This window comes from Crocodylus siamensis, chromosome 1 (assembly GCF_052110815.1).
Source record: "Crocodylus siamensis isolate JL-2025a chromosome 1, ASM5211081v1, whole genome shotgun sequence".
NCBI classification, from domain to species: Eukaryota; Metazoa; Chordata; order Crocodylia; family Crocodylidae; genus Crocodylus; species Crocodylus siamensis.
The window spans coordinates 91,589,410-91,614,101 of record NC_143395.1 but is presented as its reverse complement, the minus strand read 5'-3'; the positions used below and the strand labels follow the sequence as shown (position 1 = coordinate 91,614,101).

The window sequence follows — 24,692 nt, the reverse complement described above, 5'->3', positions numbered from 1 at the left end:
AGGCACTAGCTGCCAGTTTCTATTCCACCTATTGGATATCTAAGTAGATTTAAGAACCTAACAGTGATTCTGTTCTACACTATGTCAAGTCCCTGAAAAACCATGAACACATCTATTTTTGTAACACACCATTGTCTCACCCTTAAAATTGAATCACAGAAGATCAGGTTGGTAGATGACCCACCCACCGGTTGCATTAACAGTTTTCCAGGAACTTGAGTTTCTCTATGTGTACAATGGGGGATAGCTACCCCATGGGTGTACTGTGAGGTTACATTCATTAACATTTTAAAGTCCTTGGAGACCCAGAAGAAAGATGTTACAGAAGTGAAAGGTTATTTTTGCTCTTGTTGTTCATACCTCACTAACACCTAGAGACACCACCAGAGATCAGAGCTCTGTTGTGCAAAAGCAGTCCCTTCTGAAAAAATTGTGCAATAGTAGGCACTGATCTTGCACATCAGTGGGGGCAAAAGCCCTAGAAGACCACCAGATGGGGGAACTGCACAGTAGCCTGTCAGTTGTGCCCCCACTAATAGCCTGCTAGCCACTGCCACCCAGGGCACAGAGATGCCCTGTGACACCTCAGCAGCAAGCTGCTCAGTGCGGTGGGTCCCTGCACATACAAGCAGTCTCTTTGAAGTCAGTAGAGTTCTGAACGGATGCAGAAGACCACCCATATGAAGCAGTTTGCAGGATCATGCCCTTTAAAGGCAAGAAGCAACTGGCAGATGAAGCAAAGAAATACTACTGAGCAGGAGGGAGGGAGAACAGAGTTCCGGTGGTCAGCTCCAGTATTACATGGTGTTTCCTTTCTGTTTGTAGTGAAGAATCTGATAGAAGTCTTCCCTCAGCTCCTGGATAAAGTGCGGAGGGTAGAGCAAAAGTCACCAGCAAATAATATTTCTTCCAGCATTCAGCGGATCAGAGAACTAATTGCTCAAACTAGGAGCGTAGCAAGCAAGGTAAAACTCTTTGATTGAGTATTTACTTAGATCATTGGTTTTCATATTGTGGTCTAAGGCAGCATTTTTCAAGCTGTGGGTCACAACCCAGAAGTGGGTCACAAGAATGTGTGAAAGGGTTGCAAACAAACTTTAAAAATAGATCAACTTGAAAAATAGATTCTCCTTTGAAGGAGAAAAACATGAAAAACCTTGGCTTTTCCCTTGCAGGCTGGAAGAGTTCCAGCCTGCCCAGAGCTGCTTGGGGCCCCCATGCCCTACACACCCCTGCCCCACACACTGGGGTGCTCAGGCCTGGGGGTGGGGGCAATGGGTTGGGAGCGAGGGCACTAGGTCAAGACTGGCTATTGTTGTTTACAAATGGGTTCTGGTACAACAAAGGTTGAAAACCACTGGTCTAAGAGGTCTAAGGTGTTTGCAAATGATGACTATGATGAATCAAAAGTATATGAATACTCATCCTTACAATTCAAAGGGATCCACACCTCCATTCAAAATTTTTAGGGGCCCACAAATGAAAAAAAGTTGAAAATCACTTATATGGTTAACTGCATCTTACTAAGGCTTCCATTTCCTTAGGCCACATTGCAGCCCTGAACATTTCTGATATGTTATCTTTTCCTAGTAACTTAGGGACATAAAAACAAAAACCAGTGCTTTACAGGCATACCTCGGAGATATTGTGGGTTCGGTTCCAGACCACTGCAATAAAGCGAATATTGCAATAAAGCGAGTCACATGAATTTTTTGGCTTCCCAGTGCATATAAAAGTTATGTTTACGCTATACTGTAGTCTATTAAGTGTGCAATAGCATTATGTCTAAAAAAACAATGTACATACCTTAATTAAAAAATACTTTATTGCTAAAAAATGCAAAGTGAGCAAATGCTGTTGGAAAAATGGTGCCGATAGACTTGCTCGACACAGGGTTGCCACAAACCTTCAATTTGTAAAAAACGCAATATCTGCAAAGCACAATAAAGTGAAGTGCAATAAAACGAGGTATGCCTGTACTTTAAACTCAGTGCATTCTCATGCCAAGCCCCACACATACCCAAAAGAGGCAGCACGTTATTTCAACCTGGTTCACCTGATGTCTGTAAAGATAAGGCTCTCATGCTGATTCTTCCTGTAAAGCATGAGGAGGTAAGGGGATTTAATATCTGCAAGCAGCCTGAATGAGCACTGGACAGCAGTAAACATTACAATCTTAACAGTGACTATTTGCAAGAAATTAGCATTACCATTGCATTCATAGTAGAATGCCACAAATAAGGTGGTAATGTCAATTAGGCAATTGTCACCATGTTAATGGCGGTCAGGGTAGCAGAATCATTTAAAGCTGAAACTAATGGTATCTACTGCTTTTCATTACTCGGCTGCCAATACTAATTACAAGCAACAGCAATCATGACATTTTTAAGCCAAACATTGCAAGTTTGCAGTAGATTTTTTTTTTACATGAGAAAGACTTCATCTTACATACATTTAATATGGGGAAATCTCATTCCTATGGTGATATCAATCACTAGTAACAGTAAAATTGTAAACATTTTTGCTAGTAAATACCATTGAACAATTTTGATTTTGAGAAGTAAAATGATATGTCTAGCTGCATTTGGAGGATTTCTAAGAATCCAGTATAGAAACAGATATATAGGTGTTATTGTATTTTGTCTATACCCATTAGTTCAAAAATGCAAAACTCAGTCAGCACCTATACAATATTTAACTGCTCTATAAAATTTATTTTAGCTTTCAAGTGCATAGTGCTTAAAATCTAAAAGCACTGCTTAGAATATGTTTAAAGGAATCCTGAATTATAGGCATCTAGGTATGATTACCCATAGAAAATTGCACTCATACTAGTCTTATTGTGGTATAGAGTGTAGTGGAGTGCACAGACTGCAATAGATTTTCTCCTGATTTACATCCAAGAATGTGAGGGGAGAAAGGAATGCTATTTTCAAAACAAAGTATTAGGAAGGAGTTTTAAAGATACGCAGGCTGTTTATTATGCACTAGTACTGATTCAACTGAGCAAGTCCTATAAAAGCTAAGCTAAAGTTAAGCATGTACTTAAATGCAACTGAAATGCAAATGAAAGGGGTAAAAAAAAGTGTCTTTCAGTATTTTCTCTTAATTTTTCCATGTGGTACACTGATTTGGGTTGATTTAGACATTCCACTTTTGTCACTATTAGTAAGGGAAGCTGCTGACAAATTCACTGTTGGCAAATTTCTCTTGAACAGAGGAACGGGTTTTAGGTAGTGGGGTGGTGATCCAGTCACACCTGCTTTCTACTGTGTAGCTCACTGAGGTATCCAGGAGACATGGTGGATGTGCTGGTAGCTTCAGATGTGTGGAGCCCTGAACTTCTGGCTGTCCAACAACCTGGGAAGGAACTCAGTTTGGACCACAGAGGAGACTGAGGGGTGAGGCATGGCTGGCAGCCCCAGACTGTTCGAGGACATTGGGTAGTGCAGGCAGGGAGCAAGAGCAGGAGGTAGGGACCAACTCACCACTGCTGCTGTCCCCAGTTGACCCAAGGTGAGCAGAGCCTCCAGGCTGCTCCTGCCCTGCTTCAGCCAGGATCTGCAGGGAGTGGCTGCATAGGGTGTGGTTGGGGAGGGAAGAGCAGCGGTGGCAGACTTTCTGCACCCCAACACAAAGGGAGATGTGAGAGCTGCAGGTATGAGTTGCTGGAAAAGGGGTCCACTAGCTGCCACATGCCCCAAGCTGCTGCTGTAATTCTGTGGCTGCCCTACAGGGAGTAAGGAAGAGGCTTACCCTCCACTGAGCCCCAGACTGAGCCCCTTTCCCCAGGTCAATGGTGGAAACTGAGGGGGAGGAGTGGCAGACAGAGAGCAGTAGCAGGAAGGAGGGATCCACTGCTATCACAGTGCTTGACTGACTCAGGGCCAGGGCAAGACCTAGGGCTACTCCAGCCAGGGACTGTAGGGAGCTGCTGTTCAGTGCTGGACTTGGCTGGGGATAGCAGCAGTGGTGGGTGAATGTCCCTTCCTGTACCTGCTCACTCTCCAGACTCCGCTCTCTGAAGGGGGAGGTCTATGTCTGGAGCATGAGACTGTGTACAAGGCCTAGGCCCAGGCTGAGGCCAAGCCAGAACAATCCTGTGGCTCCACTGCTCTCTACCTAGCAGTCCCTGTCTGAGCCCAATGGGCAGATGCACAAGGGAGAGTGGAGAGAGGGCAGCACACTTTGCATTTGATGCTCTCCCCCACCCTGCCTTTTGCTGACCCTCCCCATCCCACTTGAACCATGGCCAGGCTGGGAAGCAGCTGTGTGGCTGAGATGATAGCTGGCCTGTCAGGAGGGGAAGAGAAGGCAGCTGGGGCAGGAGGGAGTTGGAGGTCTCAGGCCAGTAAGGGATGTAGGGACTTTCAATTCCAGCCTGAGCACCATTCAGCTCTGGACAGAGTAGCTCCAGCTGGCAGTAGCCATGGGTCAAGTCAAGATGGGGCAGGGGACAAGGGAGGGACCCAGGGGGGTTGTCACAGCCTCTGGAGTGCCAGCTGCCTCTGCCACACTCCTCTTTTCAAAATCCTAGATTCACCTATGATTGAGCAATATCCCCAAACAGAAACAATACACCTAACACAAAACATTTACAACTGTAGGTACAAGTGTCTATGAAGTTTGAAGGCCAGTCAGCTGTGGAAGTCAATCCAAAGACCAACATAGAAGAACTCAAGGCTTTTACGTCCATGAGCTTGTACATGAAACTTCAGCAAAACCACCCACAACTGGCAGTGAATCCAGACAGATTTGTCCTGTATCTTGGAAACAAAAATGTAAGATAATAATCTAATTAATTATTTTCTGAAAAAAGATAGCAGTGGAAATATGTGAGTTGTTTTCTTAGCAACATGTCTCCAACTTCTACCATAAAGGATTTCCATGATGATGCTTTACCCATGATGGTAAAGTCGTAGTAGTGGCATGCAAGTGCTAATGATTCCAAGGCACTTGTCTTTATAATTTGTCACTCCCTTTAATCTTCTGCAAATAGCAAATTATGCTGCCTGCAGAGAGTAATATGGAGAAACATAGCTGTAAACTATCCTTGCCATCCACATTCAGCTGGTATTGAGCTGCTCTGAAGCAATTATTGTGCTCTGTCAAGCTCTTTTGGGTCCATTTTAATCAGCATTGACTTCTGACAGTGTGGATTTCAAGTCTCAGGTTTCACAGGTCATAGAGATAAGAATGTTTCTTTGCCTGTGGCACCTGCTGCTGCTAAGTACTCTCTGAATTCTCTGCTCTGGAATACCTAGAGGGCTTATGTTCTCATTATCAGAAAGCAGTGTGAGAATTGTGTTTTAAGTTCTGTCAAGTAGGAACAAAATGAGCACATCTCTCCCAAAGCCTATGCAATCCTGGGCATGCTGCTAGTTAGGATGGCTTTGATTTTTAATCTCTTCTTAAGATAATTTCCATGTGCCCCATATATATAAATTAAGAACAATTTGGTAAAGAGAAGGTTTAATTATGCTGCATCATACTTTTGCCCTGGAACAAGCATGCATTCCCTTTCGTGACATTGACTAGTAAACAGTAGAAGACCACCTTCTCCCTGAAATCCACATTCTTTTTTTGGCAGAAAGTGTCCTAGAAAAGTTTAATTTCATAGATTTCATGGACATTAGGGCTGGAGGGGACCTTATAAGATCATCGGGTCCAACCCCCTGTCCAAGGGGCAGGAAATCAGCTAGGGTCAAAGGATCCCAGTAAGATAAACATTCAAATGTTTCTTGAAAGTGTCCAGAGTAGGTGCTTGCACCACCTCTGGGTGAAGTTTGTTCCAGACTTTGGGGGCTTGGACAGTAAAGAAGTTGTTCCTTATGTCCAGCCTGAAATGGTCTTGCAGAAGTTTGTGACCACTGGACTTTGTCATCCCTTGGGGTGCTCTGGTGAACAGGTGTTCCCCCAGATCCTGATGCATACCCCTTATGTACTTGTAGGCTGCCACCAAGTCACCCCTGATCCTGCAGTTCTCCAGGTTAAAGAGTCCCATAGCTTGAAGCCTCTCTTCATAAGGCCTATTCTCTTGCCCTCTGATCATGTGTGTGGCTCTCCTCCGGACTCTCCACATCCTTCCTAAATTGTGGAGCCCAGAATTGGATGAAGTACTCCAGCTGTGGCCTCACCAAGGCTGAGTACAGTGGGAGGATAACATCCTGTGTCTTGCTCAAGATGCATCAGTAAATGCAAGCCAGAGTTTTGTTCACTTTGCCACCTGTGGTATTGCATTGGTGGTTCACATTCATCTTGTGGTCAATAATGACCCCCAAGTCTCTTTCGGTTGTGGTGCTAGCAAGTGTAGCATTGCTGAGTCTATAAGAATTTTTCCCCCCGAGGTGGAGCACCTTGCATTTCTCCATATTGAATGCCATCAGGTTTTCAATATGGAAAACCTTGCAAGCCTATTGAGGTTAGCCTGGATCACCAGCCTATCCTTGAATGTAGAGACTCTTCCCCAAAGTTTAGTATTGTCAGTGAACTTGGCCAGTCCATTTTTGACACCACTGTCCAGATCATTTATGAAGACACTAAAGAGTACAAGTCCAAGAACGGAGCTTTGGTGGACACCACTGGTCACTGAGTGCCATGCTGATTCCGTTCCATTAACTATCACTCTCTGCCAAATATATGACAGCAACCTCTTCCCTATTGTCCAGGTGATAGGTCACCTGGTCATAGAAGGAAATGAGATTGGTCAGGCAAGACATACCCGCAACAAACCCATGCTGGCTATCCCTCAGAATGTTGCCTTCTGCTTGCCTGTCAAGAATGGTTTCATTGATAATTTTTTCCAAAATCTTCCCAGGGATTGAGGTCAAACTGATTGCCCTGTAGTTTCCCGGGTCTTCTTTCCTGTCTTTCTTGAAGATCAGCACCACATTGGCCCTCTTCCAATCTTCAGGTACTTCGCCCAAGCGCCACAAGTTCTTGAATACCCTCACCAGTGGCTGCACTATGATGTCTGCCAGTTCTTTTAGCACTCTTGGGTGTAACCTATCCGAACCAGTGGATTTATGGGTGTCCAGCTTCTCAAGATGCTACCTCACAAGATCCACACCAATGGTGGGCATATATTCATCTTCAACCCAGTCATCCAGCATCATGTGAGGTAGGGTGGTCCCTTTGAGCTGGTGAAAAACCAATGCAAAGTGATCATTAAGCAGATGGGTTTTTTCCTGGGTGTTGGTAGTCAGCTGCCCCAGTTGGTTTAACAGGGATCCAACATTGCCCTTGTTTTTCTTTCAACTCCCCACATATCTGAAGAAGGACGTTTTATTGTCCTTGATTCATGTAGCCACATGAAGTTCAGTTGCAGCCTTGGCTTTTCTAGTTTGCTCCCTGCAGGTGTGGACCAGTGCAGTATACTCCTCCTTAGAGGTGTTTCCTGTCCTTCATCCATTATACGCCTCTCTTTTTAGACGTAAAAGGTCCATGAGTTCTCTGTTGAGCCAAGAAGGCTGATGAGCCCTTTTATCACCAGGTGGGGATGGACTCCCCTTGTGCTTCTAGGATCACTTCCTTAAGGAGCAACCACTCATCGTGAACTCCCCTCCCTGTGAAATCAGGATCTCAAGAACAATCCTCCAGAGCTTATGAAAATCAGCTTTCCTAAAGTCAAGGACTACTGCATTGCTGGCTGACCTGCCTGGTTTGCGATAGATAGTGAAAGTGATCAACTTGTGGTCACTGTCACCCAACTTCCCTTAGAGCTCATCCACGCATGTAATGAAGCTTTGTGACTGATCAGAGATGCCCAAATAGTTGAAGTCTTCCATGACAACCATGCACCAAAAGCATGCAGCCTTGGCCAGTTCCCTGGCAAATTCTTGGTCAAGCACTTGTTCCCAGTTTGGAGGTCTGTAGTAGACTCCTACCATTGTATTCCCTTCACTACATTCCCCTTGTATTCTAACCCAAAGGGTCTCCAGTCATCCTTCTTGGGAGCCAATCTCAGCTTGTAGGGACATGTAGCTCTCCTTCACATAGAGAGCTACACCTCCACCCCTTTTTTCAGCATGATCTCTCCAATACAGGGTAGTCCAGTCATAGGAGGAGTCCCACCAGGTCTCCATGATCCCTATGAGATCATAGTCATTTCTGTTTAGCAGAAGGATCAGTTTATCCTGTTTGTTCACCAAACTCCTAGCATTAGTGTACAGGCTGTAAGTGTGCCATTGGAAGCCCTAGGCTTCTTTGTACTCATGGAGAAGCTCTGTTCATGGGCTGGGACAGGAGTGGGTTCCCTTGAGCATCCTAATGTGCTAGTTTTGCAGTTGATGCTTGGTGAGCTTGCTCTGGTGGCTGTCCACCCATCCCTGGCAAGCTTAGTTTAAAGCCCGGTTGAAGAAGTCAACCATTCTGGCTGAGAAGAGCTTCTTCCCCAGTGGAGTGAGGTGGAAGCCATCTCTTCCCAACAGACCCCTGCCTCTCTCTCTGAAGAGCAGACTGTGGTTGTAGAAGCTGAAGCCTTCTCAGTGGCACCAGCACCTTACTCTTCTGTTTACTGCCTTGATTTGTCTCTCCCTCCTCTGCCCGTGACCTGTAACTGGAAGGATCGAGGAAAAAAACACCTGCGCTCCCAACCCCCTGAGCCCTGCTCCCAGAGACTTATAGCCACTCAGGACCTGGTTGGGATTGCTCTGAGCCACATCATTTCTGTCCACATGGATAAGGAGCATAGGGTAGTGGTTGGAAGTCTGGATGAGTTTTGGGATCCTCTCAGCTACATCCCAGATATGGGCTCCCAGGAGACAGCAGACCCCCTAGGCTAAGAGGTCAAGGCGACAGATCACTCCCTCTGCTCCCCTCAGAAGGGAATCACCCACAATGACCACTCTGTGTTTCAACTTAGGGATGATACATGGTCATGTTTCTTTATCACTTGCAGTAGCTGGCAGCTCTTCAGGTTCTACTGGTGCTGCAAGAATCCAGGGAGGTGGTGACCCTGGTACAGTGAGCCTTAGGGCTGGAGACAACTTTTGTCCAGCCCCGTGGCTGGAGAGTATGGGAGTGCCTCTTGGCCTTCCTGGTCCTGGCAGGGGACCTAGGTCACTCTTCTGTCCTGGGGTGAAGGGCCTGGCAGTAGGAGTCAATCTTCTGTTTGCCACCCCTGATGGAACGCAGCCTCTGCACCACAGTCTGAAGCTCCACTATCTGGATGCAGTGGATGCTGTTCTGCATGGGAAGGGGGCTGTGCAGCATGGGGAGGCTCCTCCACTTTCCTAGCATCTCCTCCTTCCCTTAGAGTGGATTTGCAGGCCAGACAATACAGCCCTGCAGCCTTGCTGCCTGCACAGGATTCAGGCACCCTTAGAAGACCATGCTGGCACTCCCACCTGGCACAGCAGGCAGGCTGGGACTGCATCTGCCCCCAGCACCCAGCATGGCTTTCACTGCTCCACCCATCTCCATTCTGGGCAAGTGCCTGGCCTCTGTGCTAGACACTGTGGGTGGGAGAGGTGACATCAGCTCCTGGGGGCTCTGCATGGTTCAGCCCCGGCAAGCTCCATGCAACGCAAGTGGAGGCTCGGCTTTGGATCAGGTGGGCAAAGGAGAGAGCTGAGCCCCTGCCTGCATTGCACCCAGCCTGCCCAGGCTGAGCCATACAAACCCCCAGGAGTTGACACCGCCTCTCTCACCCGCAGTGTCTGGCCCAGAGGCCAGACACATGCCCAGGATGGAGGTAGATGGAGCAGGGAAAGCCATGCTGGGCACTGGGACAGATACAGTCCCATCCCACCTGCTGTCCTGGACAGGAGCCCAAGCGCGGGCTTCTAAAGAAACCTGAATCCCAGGCGGGCAGCAAGGCATCCTGCCCCTACAGGGCTGCCTTGCCTGGACAGCAAACCTGCCCCAAGGGAAGAGTCACAGAGAAGTCACTAGCAAAAGCAGTGCCCGCACTGCACTGCCCGCTTCCCCTGCAGAATAGCACCCACCGCATCTTCTTCTTGGCAGTGCCCAGCGGCAGCACAGGGACCCACAGGCTCAGCTCCTGCCCACTCAGTCACATAGCATTAATGCACCTTATGGCTACACATGGGTTAAGGTGCCCTAACTAATCACACCATTTGATACTTGCTTTATGCAGGTATTAAATTTAGGCGTGATTAGCTTAAGAGTATTAAGAGTGTACACGTGTAGATCCATGCCTTAAATATGGCTAATGCACCTTTAATCACCACATGTAAATGTGTCCAGTACCTTCTACAGAAAGAGCATAAGTAGTGGAATAGCTTTATTAATTGTACATAACTATTTCATTGTGTATTTAAACGTCTATCATCTAATAGCTTTTTACATTAACTTTCATTCAATGATTTGTCCTGACTTCCTGATTTATTGGTGTTCTAGGCAAAAAATTACATGGGACTTGCAATTAAGAATGACAACCTAGTATATATTTATAATCTGGGAGATAGAGATGTGGAAATACCACTGGATTCCAAGCCAGTCAGCACTTGGCCTTCTTACTTCAGCATCATCAAAATTGAGAGGTAAAATGTTTATTGAAAGGTGGCATGCTTCTTATGAGATCAGTCTGGTTTGAATATTCTACAAGATAAACTCAATAGTAACTGTTATGCATTTGCCATTAAATTGTAGGATTGTGGGGATTATAGTTAGTGGAGTTGTTTTAGCACAGCTGTGAAGCAACCAGCTCCATCAATCATGTCCTTAATTCAATCAAAACAGTTCATCATCAGTAGGAGTGGACATCTCTTGAAAAACAGTAATGCCTTGAATTCAGTGTGTTTCTATTATTTTCATTCCCATATAGGCACCTCTGTTGGAAAAATGATAAAACTCCCTTATACTTGATACCCTAAACACAGTGAAGGCAGAATAGAGTTTTTTAATCAAGTGAAGGAAACAAAGAAAGTTACTTCAGGAAATATATGACTTTGGAAAGTATTTTGAAAAAAGGGGAACTGGAAATTAATATTTGATGAGCTGGAAAGGAAAAGACTAAAAATTAGGTGTCTCTTCCACAGTGAAAAAACTAACAACTGCTTTCCATCTCTCCATCCCCTTATATCTGATCCAATTCAAGTATTTAACCCAAGAAGTCAAGAAAGATTGAACCAAATTCTTCCAGTGCTGGAACTTCTCCCGATTTACTATTAATGTATGGGTGACGGGTCTAATCCTGCTCCCTCTGTAGTAAGGGGAAATTCTCATTAACTCTGGAAGGGCAGGACCTCATCCTCCTACATGAGATGAGAATCTGAGCTAAAGTCTCATTTCCTCTTCTTTTGGTCCCTATCATGATGGGGGAGACTTTTCTGGTGGAGAAAATAATGCAGTTAAAAAACCTTTTAAAAGTCATCTTTTCCTGTTTCCTTCTTGTAACCATCATATAAAACTTTATTTTTGTTCAAAACTCTTCAACAGGATTGGGAAACATGGCAAAATGTTTCTAACAGTGCCTAGCCCAAGCAGCACAGCTGAAGAAAAATTCATCAAAAAGGGAGAGGCTCTTGGTGCAAATTCTCTCCTGAATTTGCAGCCTGAAAATACTGTGTTCTATGTTGGTGGGGTGCCTCCAGATTTTAAGGTAGGTTTATATGTAACCTATATATTCAGACTTAAAGCTAGCCTGTATTGATGGACTTCTTAAAGATCTGTTTATTAGCAGAAATGTTTGGCTACTAAAACATCCTTCATGAATCATATGATTCCACCTTTTGATTCCAGTTTCTTGTGATTCTGCATTAAGGTCCCCAGGCATTAGTTCCCAAGCAAGAGCAATGTGTTTCTCTAATACAGTATTTCTTTTAATAAGTAGTTGAACAAATTCACATGGGCCATGATATAAGTTTCTGACTTATAATTAGAAAAAAAATAACAGTTATTGTTATAGATGGACAGTTAGGAAACCCAGCTGAATGCTGTGTGGTTTCTGCCTGACTCTTTCAATGATGAGTCCCTGATGTTTAAAAAATGTTTTTTCCCACTAACTTTCACAGAGGTGAGATATAATTTACTACTAATATTGTGAGTGCATGGACCTCTGGACCAAGAGATCTATAGGGCTGCAAGTTTGGGAATTGGAAAACTGGTCTGCTAATATATTTGTTTTTGTTCATTTATAAATGGAAGTAGGATATTGGCTTAGTTGGTTTAGACAGACCAAAAATTAGAAATGCACAGCTGCAGAGAAAAAGGAGGAAAGAAAGAAAATAATCCAGTGAATGAGCCATCCAGATCAAAACTTATGTTCTCTTTAGAAATGATCCGTAACTATGACTTTATAAGCATCCAGGTTTCTTCTCCCTTAGAAATGTACAACCTCACATTTTCATTTATTTAGTTTACTGTCTTATTCCTGAGACTAAGTGGCTTTGTTCCCCTTTTAAACATTTTGTAATTAATTCAATAACTTTCAGACTGAAAACTGTTTACCAGAATACTAGTAATAAAAGGGAAACAAACAAATAAGAATCAGTTTCAAAAAAAGCAAAACAGAAGGATGCTATGCTGCAGTTAATAATTCTGATTCCCTTTTACAACTACTTGTTTTCAACACCTTCTTATTTGTTTCTGGGGGAGGTGGTTAATTAGACTATTAAAGCAAACTGAAAGCAATGAAAGGGAAAAGTTATTGGCAATGACTGCTGTTGAAAATACACAATGCGCTGATGAAACATTTGCTAATGTCATGCCTAATCTACAGTGACAAGATTTTTAATACTGGGAAGTGCTGCATTATCTCTGTCAACTTTGCTCTTTCATTTTGTTTTTAGATACCTTCATATTTTCCTTTCACTAACAAAGCAATTTAGATTCAATTTGCAGTGACCCTTGTTGAAAGAAAGCAGCAGCTTCATCCTGTTAGTTGTTTGAAATAATCTCTGCTGAATACTAGCTACTGGCACAGGCAGGTTTCACAAGTACCAAAGTATCTACTAGATTTAAAACGCTTGATTTTTAAAAAAATTTCTTCTAGTATACAATGGCCTTTAAAACTCAAGGAGATGTCAATACCACATGTACAAAATATGGAAAATATTTCTAGTCAGATATTGTCCTTTGGCTAAGTCCCATACACTGACCAAGAGAGATGTGCTGCTAGTTATAAAAAGCCAGATTCAGGTGCCTAAATTGGGCTTAGGTGGAATTTAGATGCCTAAGCCATGAAAAGCCATATCAACCCTAGTCCAGCAGCCACAAATCCTCCTTAGCACTTGAAAAGATCCTAGGTTTCCAGATTCAGGCTTCTTAGTCTTGTGTTCATGCTCAGGAGCACCTGAGTCAGAGCAGATAGATACCTAATACCCTTCTAAATTCTGTTGCAATCTAGAATGGAGCTGGGGAAATGGCTAAATGTTGCACAGATCCATTAAGTATGAGCAGGGCATGCCTAATTCCCTGCAACAACACTGAGTTCAGCACAAACCACAGTCCTTGTTACTTGAGGAGGAAGAGGGGCAGTAGTGTAACATGAGGTAGATGAGCCAGACATGTGCCCCAGGTATCACTTGATGGGTAGGGGACCAGAAGAATGGGGCTGGGGGAGAGGCACCTCATCCCAGGGCTATTGCTCATCTCCCTGCTGCCTGCCTCACTACCTGCATCTATGACACACATCACCTGTGCAGGCAATGTCACGTGTCATCGAGCACAAGGCATCTTGGGAATCATAGTGTTGTAGAGAAGCAGTTTGCTGCTCCCCCATTTTTTGCTGCCAAATTCAGGATTTTTTTTCTGAGCATGGGCTTTGGTGGCAAAATAATGGGATGAAAGGGCCCCCTTAGCAGCAATCAACTCCACTGCTAGCCTAGAGAACTATAATTCCTATCTTGCACTCCATGATACACACCACCCAGCTCTCTGTGCTCCCTGATTCCCATAGCTGCAATTGAGGTGGTAGGAGGAGTGGAGGGGAAGGGTGAGAGATGGTACCCCAGGCACATTTTTTTCCATGCTATGCCTCTGAGGAGGGAACCCACACTTTTTGCATAAAAGTCAACTTGGCAAGAGGAAGACCTACCTCAATGCCTACCTCAAATCAACATCTCATTCCCAAAAGAATGGCCTAACCACCTTGGATTGTATATATGCATTTTTCATTTAGACAGTCCTTGGATTAAAAACAGCAGAGACTGGAACCAAGGCCCTCACCTCCATCCCCAGACTAGGAGATTATCCACCTCAGTGGGATATGGAGTCAAACTCCCTCTTGTTTTAAGCCCATAACTGACTCTTATTTCTGGGCAGTGACCCAGCTTCAGCCAGGGATGCTGAGAGTGCTTTTCCCTCCTCCAGAATGCTCTAGTCCCTCTGCTTTGGCATTCTCCTTAGAGATGTGAGTCAGAATCCCTTCTGAATGGGGCAGACCTAGACACCCAGGCACCTACTTTCTCAATGAGTGCTGGAACCACTAGATTACTAGGGAAAAAATGGGCACTTCCCATAATTAGGCATCTACCTAGGGGTAGACAAAGTACTCTGGATCCCAGTGGTAGATGGAGGCAAGATATACAATGTTGAGTCTGGCACCTATGCTCCGAGAGGCAGGGGTTCAGGCATATCCTTATGCCAACTACTAACTCACCCTAGGCACCTCTTTGTTCAGTGCTTAGAAGCTATGGATCATCATTTGAGCCCGGTTTTCTCTCTTGCCCAGGGCAGAGGGTCAGATTTGATGATCTGCAAGGTTCCTTCCGACCCTAATTCTATGAATCTATGAATATATGAATCCTTCAGAAGCACTTCATTCTGCCCATTTATTGCATAGGGCTTTTAGGTGCCTACCTATTTGCATAATACCCATGGGGTAGGGCACCTTTTTTTCTAGGCATGCTCAAGCATAAACTGGAAGTACCTATGGATCTGGCTCTAAATCATTACAGCATGAAATACCCTGATATCCTGGTGAACTTAAGATCTAATTGTCATCCTCTTGCCCCTTTATGCATTGTCTATAAAAGTATTATAAAAATTCTCCTTTATAGTAGTCCTATCTAGATGTGTCCTTTCCCATTAATTCACTTCTCCAGTGTACATCACAAAACAACTGCCTGTATAGGACTCCAACACTATCCCGTTGTTAAGATGCACCATCTGTCAAATCCAGTTCATAACATAAAAAGCATAAAGACAAAATTGGCCTAAAGAATTTAGCAGTCATAGATGAATTAGATACGCTGACTTTTGTCCTTGTACCTTTTGTTTCTTCAAATGCACAGCTCCCTCCCAGTTTAAACCTGCCTGGCTTCATCGGCTGCTTGGAACTTGTCACCCTGAATGATGATCTCCTCAGTTTATACAATTTCAAGCACATCTACAACATGAACACCGCCACATCGCCACCTTGTGCCAGGTAGAGGAAAGTTCAGTTGTCACACTGACTGCTTGTGCTTTGAGAGAGCCTGCAGTGTTTGCAGGCCAGAATGCCCCAAAAGCATATATATTCTTAATGCATCAGTCTTTTCCTTTAAATATAAAAATATCAGGATAATATTAACTTGGTCCACGCTGAAGAACATTTGCCACATTAAACTATTATACATACTAACTGGTTTGATCTAAGATTTGTATTGTTATTTTCCATCTCAATAAAATATACCAAATTATTTATTAATTTGTCTGAAACAGAAATACTAGAAATGCTAGAAATAAATGTGTGAGTTAAGGAGACTGAATAGAGCAACCAGAATGTAGGTTTTTTCCCCCCGGATGTTTCTTACATATAGTGGGTCTTGTGAATGACAACCCAAGTTCATTTCAGTGCTAGAATAGTGTATGAAATCCCAGTCCAACTTGATTAAAAACAACAGATTTTAGTCGACTTCCATGGGAGCTGGATGCGTTCTTAAAAAGCATATCTTTCCCTATCATGAGAAAGGCCTGTGGCCCTACAGGTTTGTGAGAATGAGCCAAAGAACTCTCCTTTCCCAACATGTAACTTAACCTCAGCACAAATCCTTGATCTCATGATAAGAGAGATAAATATACTAGCAAAGCCATACATAATTTTTCAGGGAATATTCTTAGATTGCAGTAATTAAAAAGATATAAAATCAGAGGTCTGAAGTCTCATTCCTCCCAGGGATAAATGAAAAAAAAAGTTTAATACAAGACAGCATTTTAAACTTTGATACCCTGTTTTTCTTGTGTGACTATAACGATGAAAACACACTGATATCATCTCTGATATGTTTTTTCGCTTCTTCTCTTTTTCATATTAGAAATAAGCTGGCCTTCACCCAAAGCCGGGCGGTGAGCTATTTCTTTGATGGCTCTGGCTATGCTTTGGTGAAAAATATTGAGAGAAGAGGAAGATTCAGTCAGGTGACTCGTTTTGACATAGAAGTTCGAACACCAATAGACAATGGGCTTATTCTCCTGATGGTTAATCGGGTGAGTACAAACCCTACTCTCATCCTGTGCCTGCGCTCACCCCTTGCCTTCTTGTGCCTATTCTGCGTGATTATTGTAGAATATTCCATATATTAAGAAATGTATGTTTCACTTTGAAAAAGAAATGTATTTGTCTGCTGCATATGTTATTGTGAGACACCTGAAGAGCTGGACACAAAAGCCCCCAAATCCTCTGATTTGCTCTTATTTGATCTGATTCTGCTCTCACACTGGTGCAATCAGGATTTGAATGAAGTCACACCACTACTTTAAATAAGACAGGAATCAAGCACAATGATTGCATGTTTTTATTGAAACATAAGTGAATTGTAAGAGCCAGTGGGGACGTCTGCACAAGACACTAATGAGCAGTAGTTACTGTGCATTACTTGTATAAGCAAGTACTAAATAAATGCACAGTAACTGGAATTACTGTGCAGTAGAGCCAGCAAACACTTTTTAAGTAATGCTACTATGCAGTAGCTTAACAGTACTGTGCAGTAGCATCTCAGCATGGGTTTTTGCCAGATGATGCTGCTGCATGGTAGTGTCAGGCTACTGTAGATAGATGCAATGTGTAGTGGCTGACATGAAGTTTTATGCATTTGTCTTCTGGTAGGTATATCTGACACAATTGTATAATTGTACAAAATTGTACAGTTACTATCGTAGCCTGAAATTAGATATTAGCCCAAACCAAAATCTGCATCCAAACAACCTTACATTTTCAAAAATTTGAGAGTGAGTCCTACCTGTGCAACGGTCTGACACAATCTTCCCCATACAAACATCCTGAAGCCACAAGAAGCTTTGAATACGAACTCAGACAAGTGTCTGCCTCTACCTCAAACTTTCAAGCCCTGTGCGAAGTATAATGAATGAATAAAACAACAGAAAGGGATTTGCTGTGTAGACACAGTATGTGCACACAAATCACTGCAGTGGGCAGTTACTGTGGAATTACTTCTATGCTCATTAAAAGGTTTACTCACACTCTTGCCTTTGGGGATCCTTCTAGGAAGGATTACTGCAGTGCAAATTGTTCTGTAGCACTGCAGGCCACCAATAACCTTAGCTTTCAGAAGGTTCCTGAGAAGCAGGAATTGTTGCACACAGACTTCTCTGTACTGGATCCAGAATTGATTTCTTCTGAGCAGAAATTTCCCAGTTTTTTCTGAATTATATGTATGTATTTTTTTCTTTTAATATTAACGATGAAAATTATATTCAGATAGGACATTAGCTCTGGAAAACCAGTTCTGCTGAACTGAACAAACCAGCTGCCATTATTCTGTTCCATTTGAACAGCTGCTAAATATGTAAAATGAATGTATTTTTTATTTTGTTTACAAGTTTGGGGAGGTCCATAACAAATACAAACTGCAGTGTCATTTAAAAATACTGAACTAAATTCTTCCCTCAGTTATATTAGTTCAGCTCTATTGATTGCGGTGAGGGGGGAAAAACAGTATAACTGGCAGCAAGTTTAGCTGACCAGCTTCTGTTGATTTTCAGTGACTGTTTTTTTCTTCTTTGAGGATTACTGTTCTCATGCCCCTGCTGAAGACTAGTATTAACAACTGAAAATTATAAAAATACCAATAGCAAAAAACAAATACAAAAAAATCAGGGCAGGTCTCCATTTGCTGTAAACTGCCCTCTGGGACTCTGAAGTTTATATTTAGTTTATAAATCTAATTTTATGCTAAAGATTTTGATTCTTAAGGATAACTCCATTTCATAGTCCACTTGTTTCTGGCTGTTTTTCTCCCCCATGTTTCCTATACTTTCTTCTGAGAGATTCAGTTCCCTGGTGGTAGAATACTGTTCCTGTTTATAAGCTAGATCTAGCCACAAAAGCCAAATTTATGTGATATAGGTAATCCAACACACCCCCTGAAAATTAGAATTAAAAAGCCTATACCTGCACTACAGGCTTCTGCCTGCACAGGTCTGTTGGTCAGGGTTATAAAGTTCAACGCTTTACTGATTTAGCTATGTTAACAGAAGCTAGTATAAATTGGAGCAGCCAAATTATGTTTCTGCAAGGACACCTTGTTTCTTTTGAGGTCAGTGATTTTACTGTAGTGAGACTAAAAAACATAGCTTTACAGTTTAGCGTTGCTGCATCCATACCAGCAGCACTTTGTTGAAATAGTATACTCATACCCATATGTTAATAAAGCACTGGTTGTATAGACAAACAGTTGACCAAAATCCCATGTCAGTACTCTTTACCAAATGGTTATGAACAAAACCAGAAATCCAAGAATTTTTTTTGTTTGTTTCTACAGTGAATAAGTTTTTTTTTCTGCAGTGAATAGTGCAGCCAGCCAATTGTGCTATACATGAATTTCTAAACTGCTTTCATAAAGAATTGTATACGTGGGGTTTTTTTAATGCCATTTGTTTTGTATAGAGTATGTTCTTCAGTCTGGAGATGCAGAATGGATTCCTGTCTCTGCAATATAACTTTGGCTTCAGCAATGGCTCTGTGCTTCTTGAAGATTCAATGAAGAAGGCTCAAATTAACGATGCAAAATTCCATGAGGTATAAACTGGTGTAGAATTTCTTTGATTTATCAAGCCTGCCAATCGCCATGAGGCAGAGTGTAGTTTATCCACGATCTAATGAGAGAATGAAATGATGATAGACCAGATATTCTACAGCACCAAATGTGAACAGGAATCAGGGACCATGTTACCAGACCCACAGGGGGAACCTAAAGTCTGAGTCCAAAACACAGGCTGAGTCAAGGTTCAGGAATTAGGTACCAGATTACTAGATTCTAGGGCAGCAGTTTCCAAACTGGGGGTCGTGACCCCAAATGGGGTCACAGCATCAGCAGATAGGATTGCAGGGGTGGGGGGCTATGAGTTGGGAGTAAGGGGCCATGCTGAGGAAATGGACCCATAAATGGGGTTGAGCTGTGCAAAAGTACTGTTCTGGGAGAAATCCAGGAACAGAGCCTGAGTCACAGGCTAAGTCAAGGTTCAGGAGTCAGGAGCTGGTGCCAAGGTCAGGATGTGCAGGAAGTCCAAGCCAAAGTCAGGGTCTGCCAGAAAACAGATCTGGACTCAAGGTACACCAAGGATCAGAACTGGAGTCAGGGTTGGCCAGGATTCAGGGTCAAAAGTCAGGTACCACATTACCAGACCCCAGGGGAGTTTCCAAAAAGCCAGAGTTCAGGAACAGAGGCAAGCAGGGTCAGAAATCAGAGAGATTTGCTGCCACAGAAGGAACTAAATAGGGAGGCTGCTCTCCCCAACAGCCATCAGGAGGCCCAAACACTGGCCAGCTGGTCCATTACCTGGGGTTCGGTTGCCAGTCAGAGCCCCCAAGCAGATGTGGCCAACCAGGCAATAAGCACAGGTTCCCTGACAGGCAGGTTATTGCTAGGGACCTACCTAAATTGTGGCAGCACTGCGCTGCACAGTGACTGCTTTAATCTTGCTCTTTTTGCCACGTGTCTCCTACCCCACCACTGATTGACGGAGGGGTCTCATTGGCCCCGCTGCTCGCCATTTGCTGCTGATCAGCCAGGAGGCAAAATACAGTTTTAAACATGCTGCCGTTTTTGCTTCCCTGCCAGTCACGAGCAAGCAGCAAGGCAGCTCAGGCCCCTCGACCAATCAGCAGCAGGAAGCCTGTGCATATGTGGCATATTTAAAACCAACTTTTGACCTTCCAGCTGACTAGCAGCAAGTGGCAAACAGTGGGGCCACTCAGTGCTAATCAGTGGTGGAGGAGTTGCGTGGCAAAAAGCATGAGATTAAAGGAGCTGCTACGCAGTACACTTCTGCCACAATTTAGGCATACCATATTTTCTCACATCCACCAGGCACTTTTCCACCCAAAAACTGTTAGAAATTGTAGTAAGCATTATATGCATGCAATATGGTAAGAACTGTTTCTGCCAGTTAGAGAAGGAATGGGCAAAGTTCAGGCCTTGGGCCAGATCAGCCCCAAGGCAGAGCCATGATCCGCTGCCTGCATGCCCCTGTATCAAACATGGGTCTTGCGGGCAGGGGCATGCAGGCAGCAGATCGTGGCTTTGCTCCAGCTCCAGCCCCATGCTGTCACTGCCACAAGATCCTGGCCCTGACCGGAGAGCAGCTCCCTGCTCAGCCTCATGCCCTGCCTATGCCTCTCCAGACCAGTTTCCATAGGGACCCTGGGAGCACAGGGCCATCATGACGCCATGCTATCATGGCCCCACCACTCCCAGGGTCAGCATGAAGACCAGCTGAGAGTGGCACAGCCAGGGGTTGCTAGGAAGTAGAGTCCAGCCGCCAGCCAGATCCACCATTTTGCCCACCCCTGAGTTGGGGCAAAAGTGCAAATAAAATCTGCATGTGATTCACAGGGACCAAAACAAGGAGCAGGCTCTGCTTCCTAGTTGCTGCTAATCAGTTACTTACTGCAAGGAAATAACTTTTTTCCTTCATTCTGCCTTTCAAAACCAATGTATATAGTATTATACTGATGTGTGCTGCATGTGAGATAATATAGTCATTATTGTATTTAGCCATAACCCTATTCCATTAGGAAGTGACTTATGCAGAGGAAAATTCAGTACTGGTTTTTGATCTATAGACACTTGTTTATAAATTTCAGTGACTCAGAAACTAACACTGTACCTGCAGCGGGTATACCAGAGAATTTGTTTCAAAGCAATTTAACTCTGACAATAGCAGTAATAAATCTGAACTATAACTTCATTTCCATGATGTAAATGCAGAAACTGATTGCTGATGTTAGTGGGGTTACAGTACTTTTTAACTTGTATGAGAGCAGAATTTATGTATCACAATAGAAGCAGTTTTAAAGATATATGTCCATATTCTTGTTTGGTAAAAATGGGAAAATATTTGAAGTCATGCAAATGTCTTATTTATACCATCCTGCAACTTAGCCAATGTTGATATTTTCTAGAAAGTAAAAGGTCCTGTTTTTAGCCATTAACTAGGCTAAGTACAGACAGTCAAAACATCCAAGGCTAAATCAATTCAATCCTTGCAGTCTAGACTAAACTGTGTAGATTGAACTAATAAGGAAGTGAACAGACATTCACTTTTGATTCCAGAAATGTAACCACATGGCTGCAGTGGCCCAGGTCAGAAGCTGAGGGGGCCGGAGTGTGGCAGGGAGTCAGGGCATTAGACCACACCTCCCTGCTTGGCTGGAGCAGACAGCTTGGGCCAAGTCTACCTCATCTGCCCTGCAAGGGGGAGAGGTTGTGGGGAGGTACAAGCATCTTGGGATGCTGGGGGGCTGTGAATTAACTTGAATCTGATGGGGATCTGGGACTGAAGTTCAGTAAACTGATTTAACCTAAATCAGTTAAGTTATATCCATGCAGATTTATCTTAAACTGGTTTTGGCCATTTTGAAAGCAGTTTATATACACTGAACAACTGCTGTGTTACAGGTTAGAACTGGTTTCTCATCACTTATGTTGGTTTATGTGTAATTTCTGCCCCTATCCCATAGGAATCATATACTCAAAATAAGCTCCCTTCTAGTCATTGGGCATTTATACACGTACCTCTTCATTCTTGGACGCACCAGAGATCCACTGCTTCTGACACACTGCGCTGTGCCACTTGAAGTTGTATAAGCAGCGAAATGCACGTCAGAGCAGAGAAAATGTAGCGGTGCACTTTTGAACTAAAGCACCTCTATGATGTTTTAGTTCAAAAGCTCACTGCCGCCATTTTCTTTGTGCTGATGCACGTTTCGCCACTTATACAACTGTAAGCGTTGTTCAAAGTACCCAGCACTGCGGTGCTTACATGTGTAAAAATGCCCATTGCTCTCAGTTCTCCACTAACTCACAGTTTTTTTGACAAATCAGAATGGTTAAACTTAGAAATAACAATAGACAATAATTAAAGCCACGACAACTTCTAAAAGGCATTTTTTGAACATTTCTTGTTTATATGTGAATTTTTCTTTCAGATTTCTGTTATTTATCATAACTCTAAGAAAATGATTTTGGTGGTGGACAGACGACACATAAAAAGTGTAGACAATGAAAGGACAGCAATGCCATTCACTGATATCTACATAGGTGGAGCCCCTACTGAGATCTTACAGTCCAGGTTAGTTTACAATCCAGGTTCAATCAGTACTTCTTTTTAACTAAATATTCAGGTTGATGCACAGTTGTTTTCAGTCATGTGTGTTTTAGCTCCTGAACTCCATCTTTTATTTTTGTTTAAGTACAGAGTTCTGCATTTGTGCACAGATTCAAGAGACTGTAGCTGTACAGCTCTGCTGGTGATTGAACTTGCTAAATGCTTAGGACAAAAAGACATTTTTTAAAGTGTGTATGAAAACATAATCCCACCTTTTTCTGTATATAGGAAAAGCTATTCCCCCCCACCCAACCCTTTGTTTTTGAAAAATGATCTTTGCTGCACAAAAGTGTCCTTACGGTATCAGCTCAGGCATTAGATACCATGTTTTCAATTAAAGGGATGATTTTTTTCCCGCTACAATTTTCAATTCTAATAAGTCTCTATTATCTACATGGGCAACTGTTGCCACCTTAGTTCGGGGGGGGGGGGGGGCATCTGCACTTCCTGTGACCAGCCTCACTGACTGGGAAGAGCAATCCTGCCAACCGGGGAGGAGTCCTCCCCAGGCGATCCTGCAATGGCCAGTTGCTGTGGCTGATCACTGCAGCCGCTTCTGGGAGTGGCTGCGGCCGCTTCTGGAAGCAAGCACTGGCCGATCACTGCAGCTGCTCCCAGTAGCGGCTGCAGCAATCACAGCGATCAGCTGGCACTTGCAATGTGTGCACCAGCGCTCTCAGGGAGTCCATGTGCACTCTGTGCCCCCCCTACAAGTCACCACTGATTATCTATGGGCTGAAGCTCAGCTGGATTTGTATAGATGTGAAAATGTAAGAGGGAAGGACACATGAAATTTTTTCTTTCCCCTTAAGCCATTTGATAAAACTCCTCCTTAGTCCCATAAGCATATACAATCCCTGCTTCCTGAAATATGTAGGAACAAGACCATGACCACACCCAGTTCCTCTCTTAGCGTTAGCTGGAAGACCTGATTAGACATATTCAGAGGTGCACACTGCATTGATGTAGTGCATGTATTCCTTAGGTAAAATTAGCTAGTATTTTCATCAGTAGTGCAACTGAGGAGGCATGACCAGGCACCACTTTTGGAGGAAGAGGGGGTACACAGAGCTGCCCCATTATGCCTCTGATTTCCATGAGGGCTCCAGCTGCCAAATAATGTCAGTACTAGCAACACAAATATCCAGTATTTCCTTAAAATGCCAGAGGAATTGATAGTAAATGTGCAGTTTATTAAAACAATGGTAGGGGAGATCTTAGAAATTATAGATTAATCCCTGAAGCCCTCTTTCAAGACCGTCTTAACTGTCTGAATATTTAATTAATAACAGGTAAAATGCTTTGATTAACATTATGTGATAAGGACAGACTGTCTCTAAAAAAAAATTATGCCTTTCAAATCTACTAGAATTCTCTGACTCAGAGGCCATCTCCACATACAGGTAAAGGAACAATGGGATCTAATGCATAATCCACACAATTGTGCCTCCTGTCATGCCACACATGCATGTCAGGAAGCATGATTGTGGGATCACAAATCAAATCCCATCATGCCTTTTTGCCAGTGCAGGGGGAACCTAATTCCAGGCTTCTCCTTTAAAGGACAAAAACATGGGAAATCATGGGTTTCCCTTTGCAGGCTTGCCAAGTTCCAGTCCAGCCTGCAAGGGTCTGAGGGAGGATGGCAATTGGAGGTTGCCAGTGTCATGCACACATGTGCGTGCACGTGCATGTGGCAGCCAAGTAACAGTAGAGAGCAGCTCCCTCCAAGTAACTCTGTGGTAGGAGGGAAGGGCCACAGGCCGTGTGCTGTGTGGTGGAGGGCGTACAGCTTTCCTACATTCATTTTTTATCATCAGCTTTTCTGCTTCCTGCAGAAAAATTAGGATTTTCCCCTATAAAGGAGAATACTGCAGATTTTCCTATGGTGTACATGCTATACCTTAAGTAGAACATGTTGATGCGGGGCATATGGCTTTCCTAAAAGTCTTTCATAAAGTACAAGAGGCAGTTAAAGAAACTGGTGTGAAAACTTCCAGAGGGACCTAGAAATGTAAGTGACTGAGCAGCCAGGAGAAAATAATATAATGAATAGTTGCTAGTTAAATGAGTATTTATATTCTGTACACTAAATTAAATGCATCCCCTGCCTCCAACTGCCATTGCCCCACTCCCCCCAGTCCTAAGCAGCTCCTTGTAGGCTGGAAGACTGCTGG

General features: G+C 43.5%; 1 protein-coding gene across 1 annotated transcript in view; it reads left to right on the top strand.

The window, feature by feature from the left end:
- Positions 1 to 24,692, top strand: part of LAMA4 (laminin subunit alpha 4) — a 183,786-nt gene that overhangs the window by 133,426 nt on the left and 25,668 nt on the right. The window contains exons 18-25 of the mRNA XM_090038231.1: positions 826 to 965; positions 4,608 to 4,781; positions 10,363 to 10,505; positions 11,404 to 11,566; positions 15,201 to 15,334; positions 16,203 to 16,374; positions 18,794 to 18,925; positions 22,337 to 22,479. Of these exons, the coding sequence (XP_089894357.1) occupies positions 826 to 965; positions 4,608 to 4,781; positions 10,363 to 10,505; positions 11,404 to 11,566; positions 15,201 to 15,334; positions 16,203 to 16,374; positions 18,794 to 18,925; positions 22,337 to 22,479 (1,201 nt within the window). The remainder of the gene's footprint in view (positions 1 to 825; positions 966 to 4,607; positions 4,782 to 10,362; positions 10,506 to 11,403; positions 11,567 to 15,200; positions 15,335 to 16,202; positions 16,375 to 18,793; positions 18,926 to 22,336; positions 22,480 to 24,692) is intronic.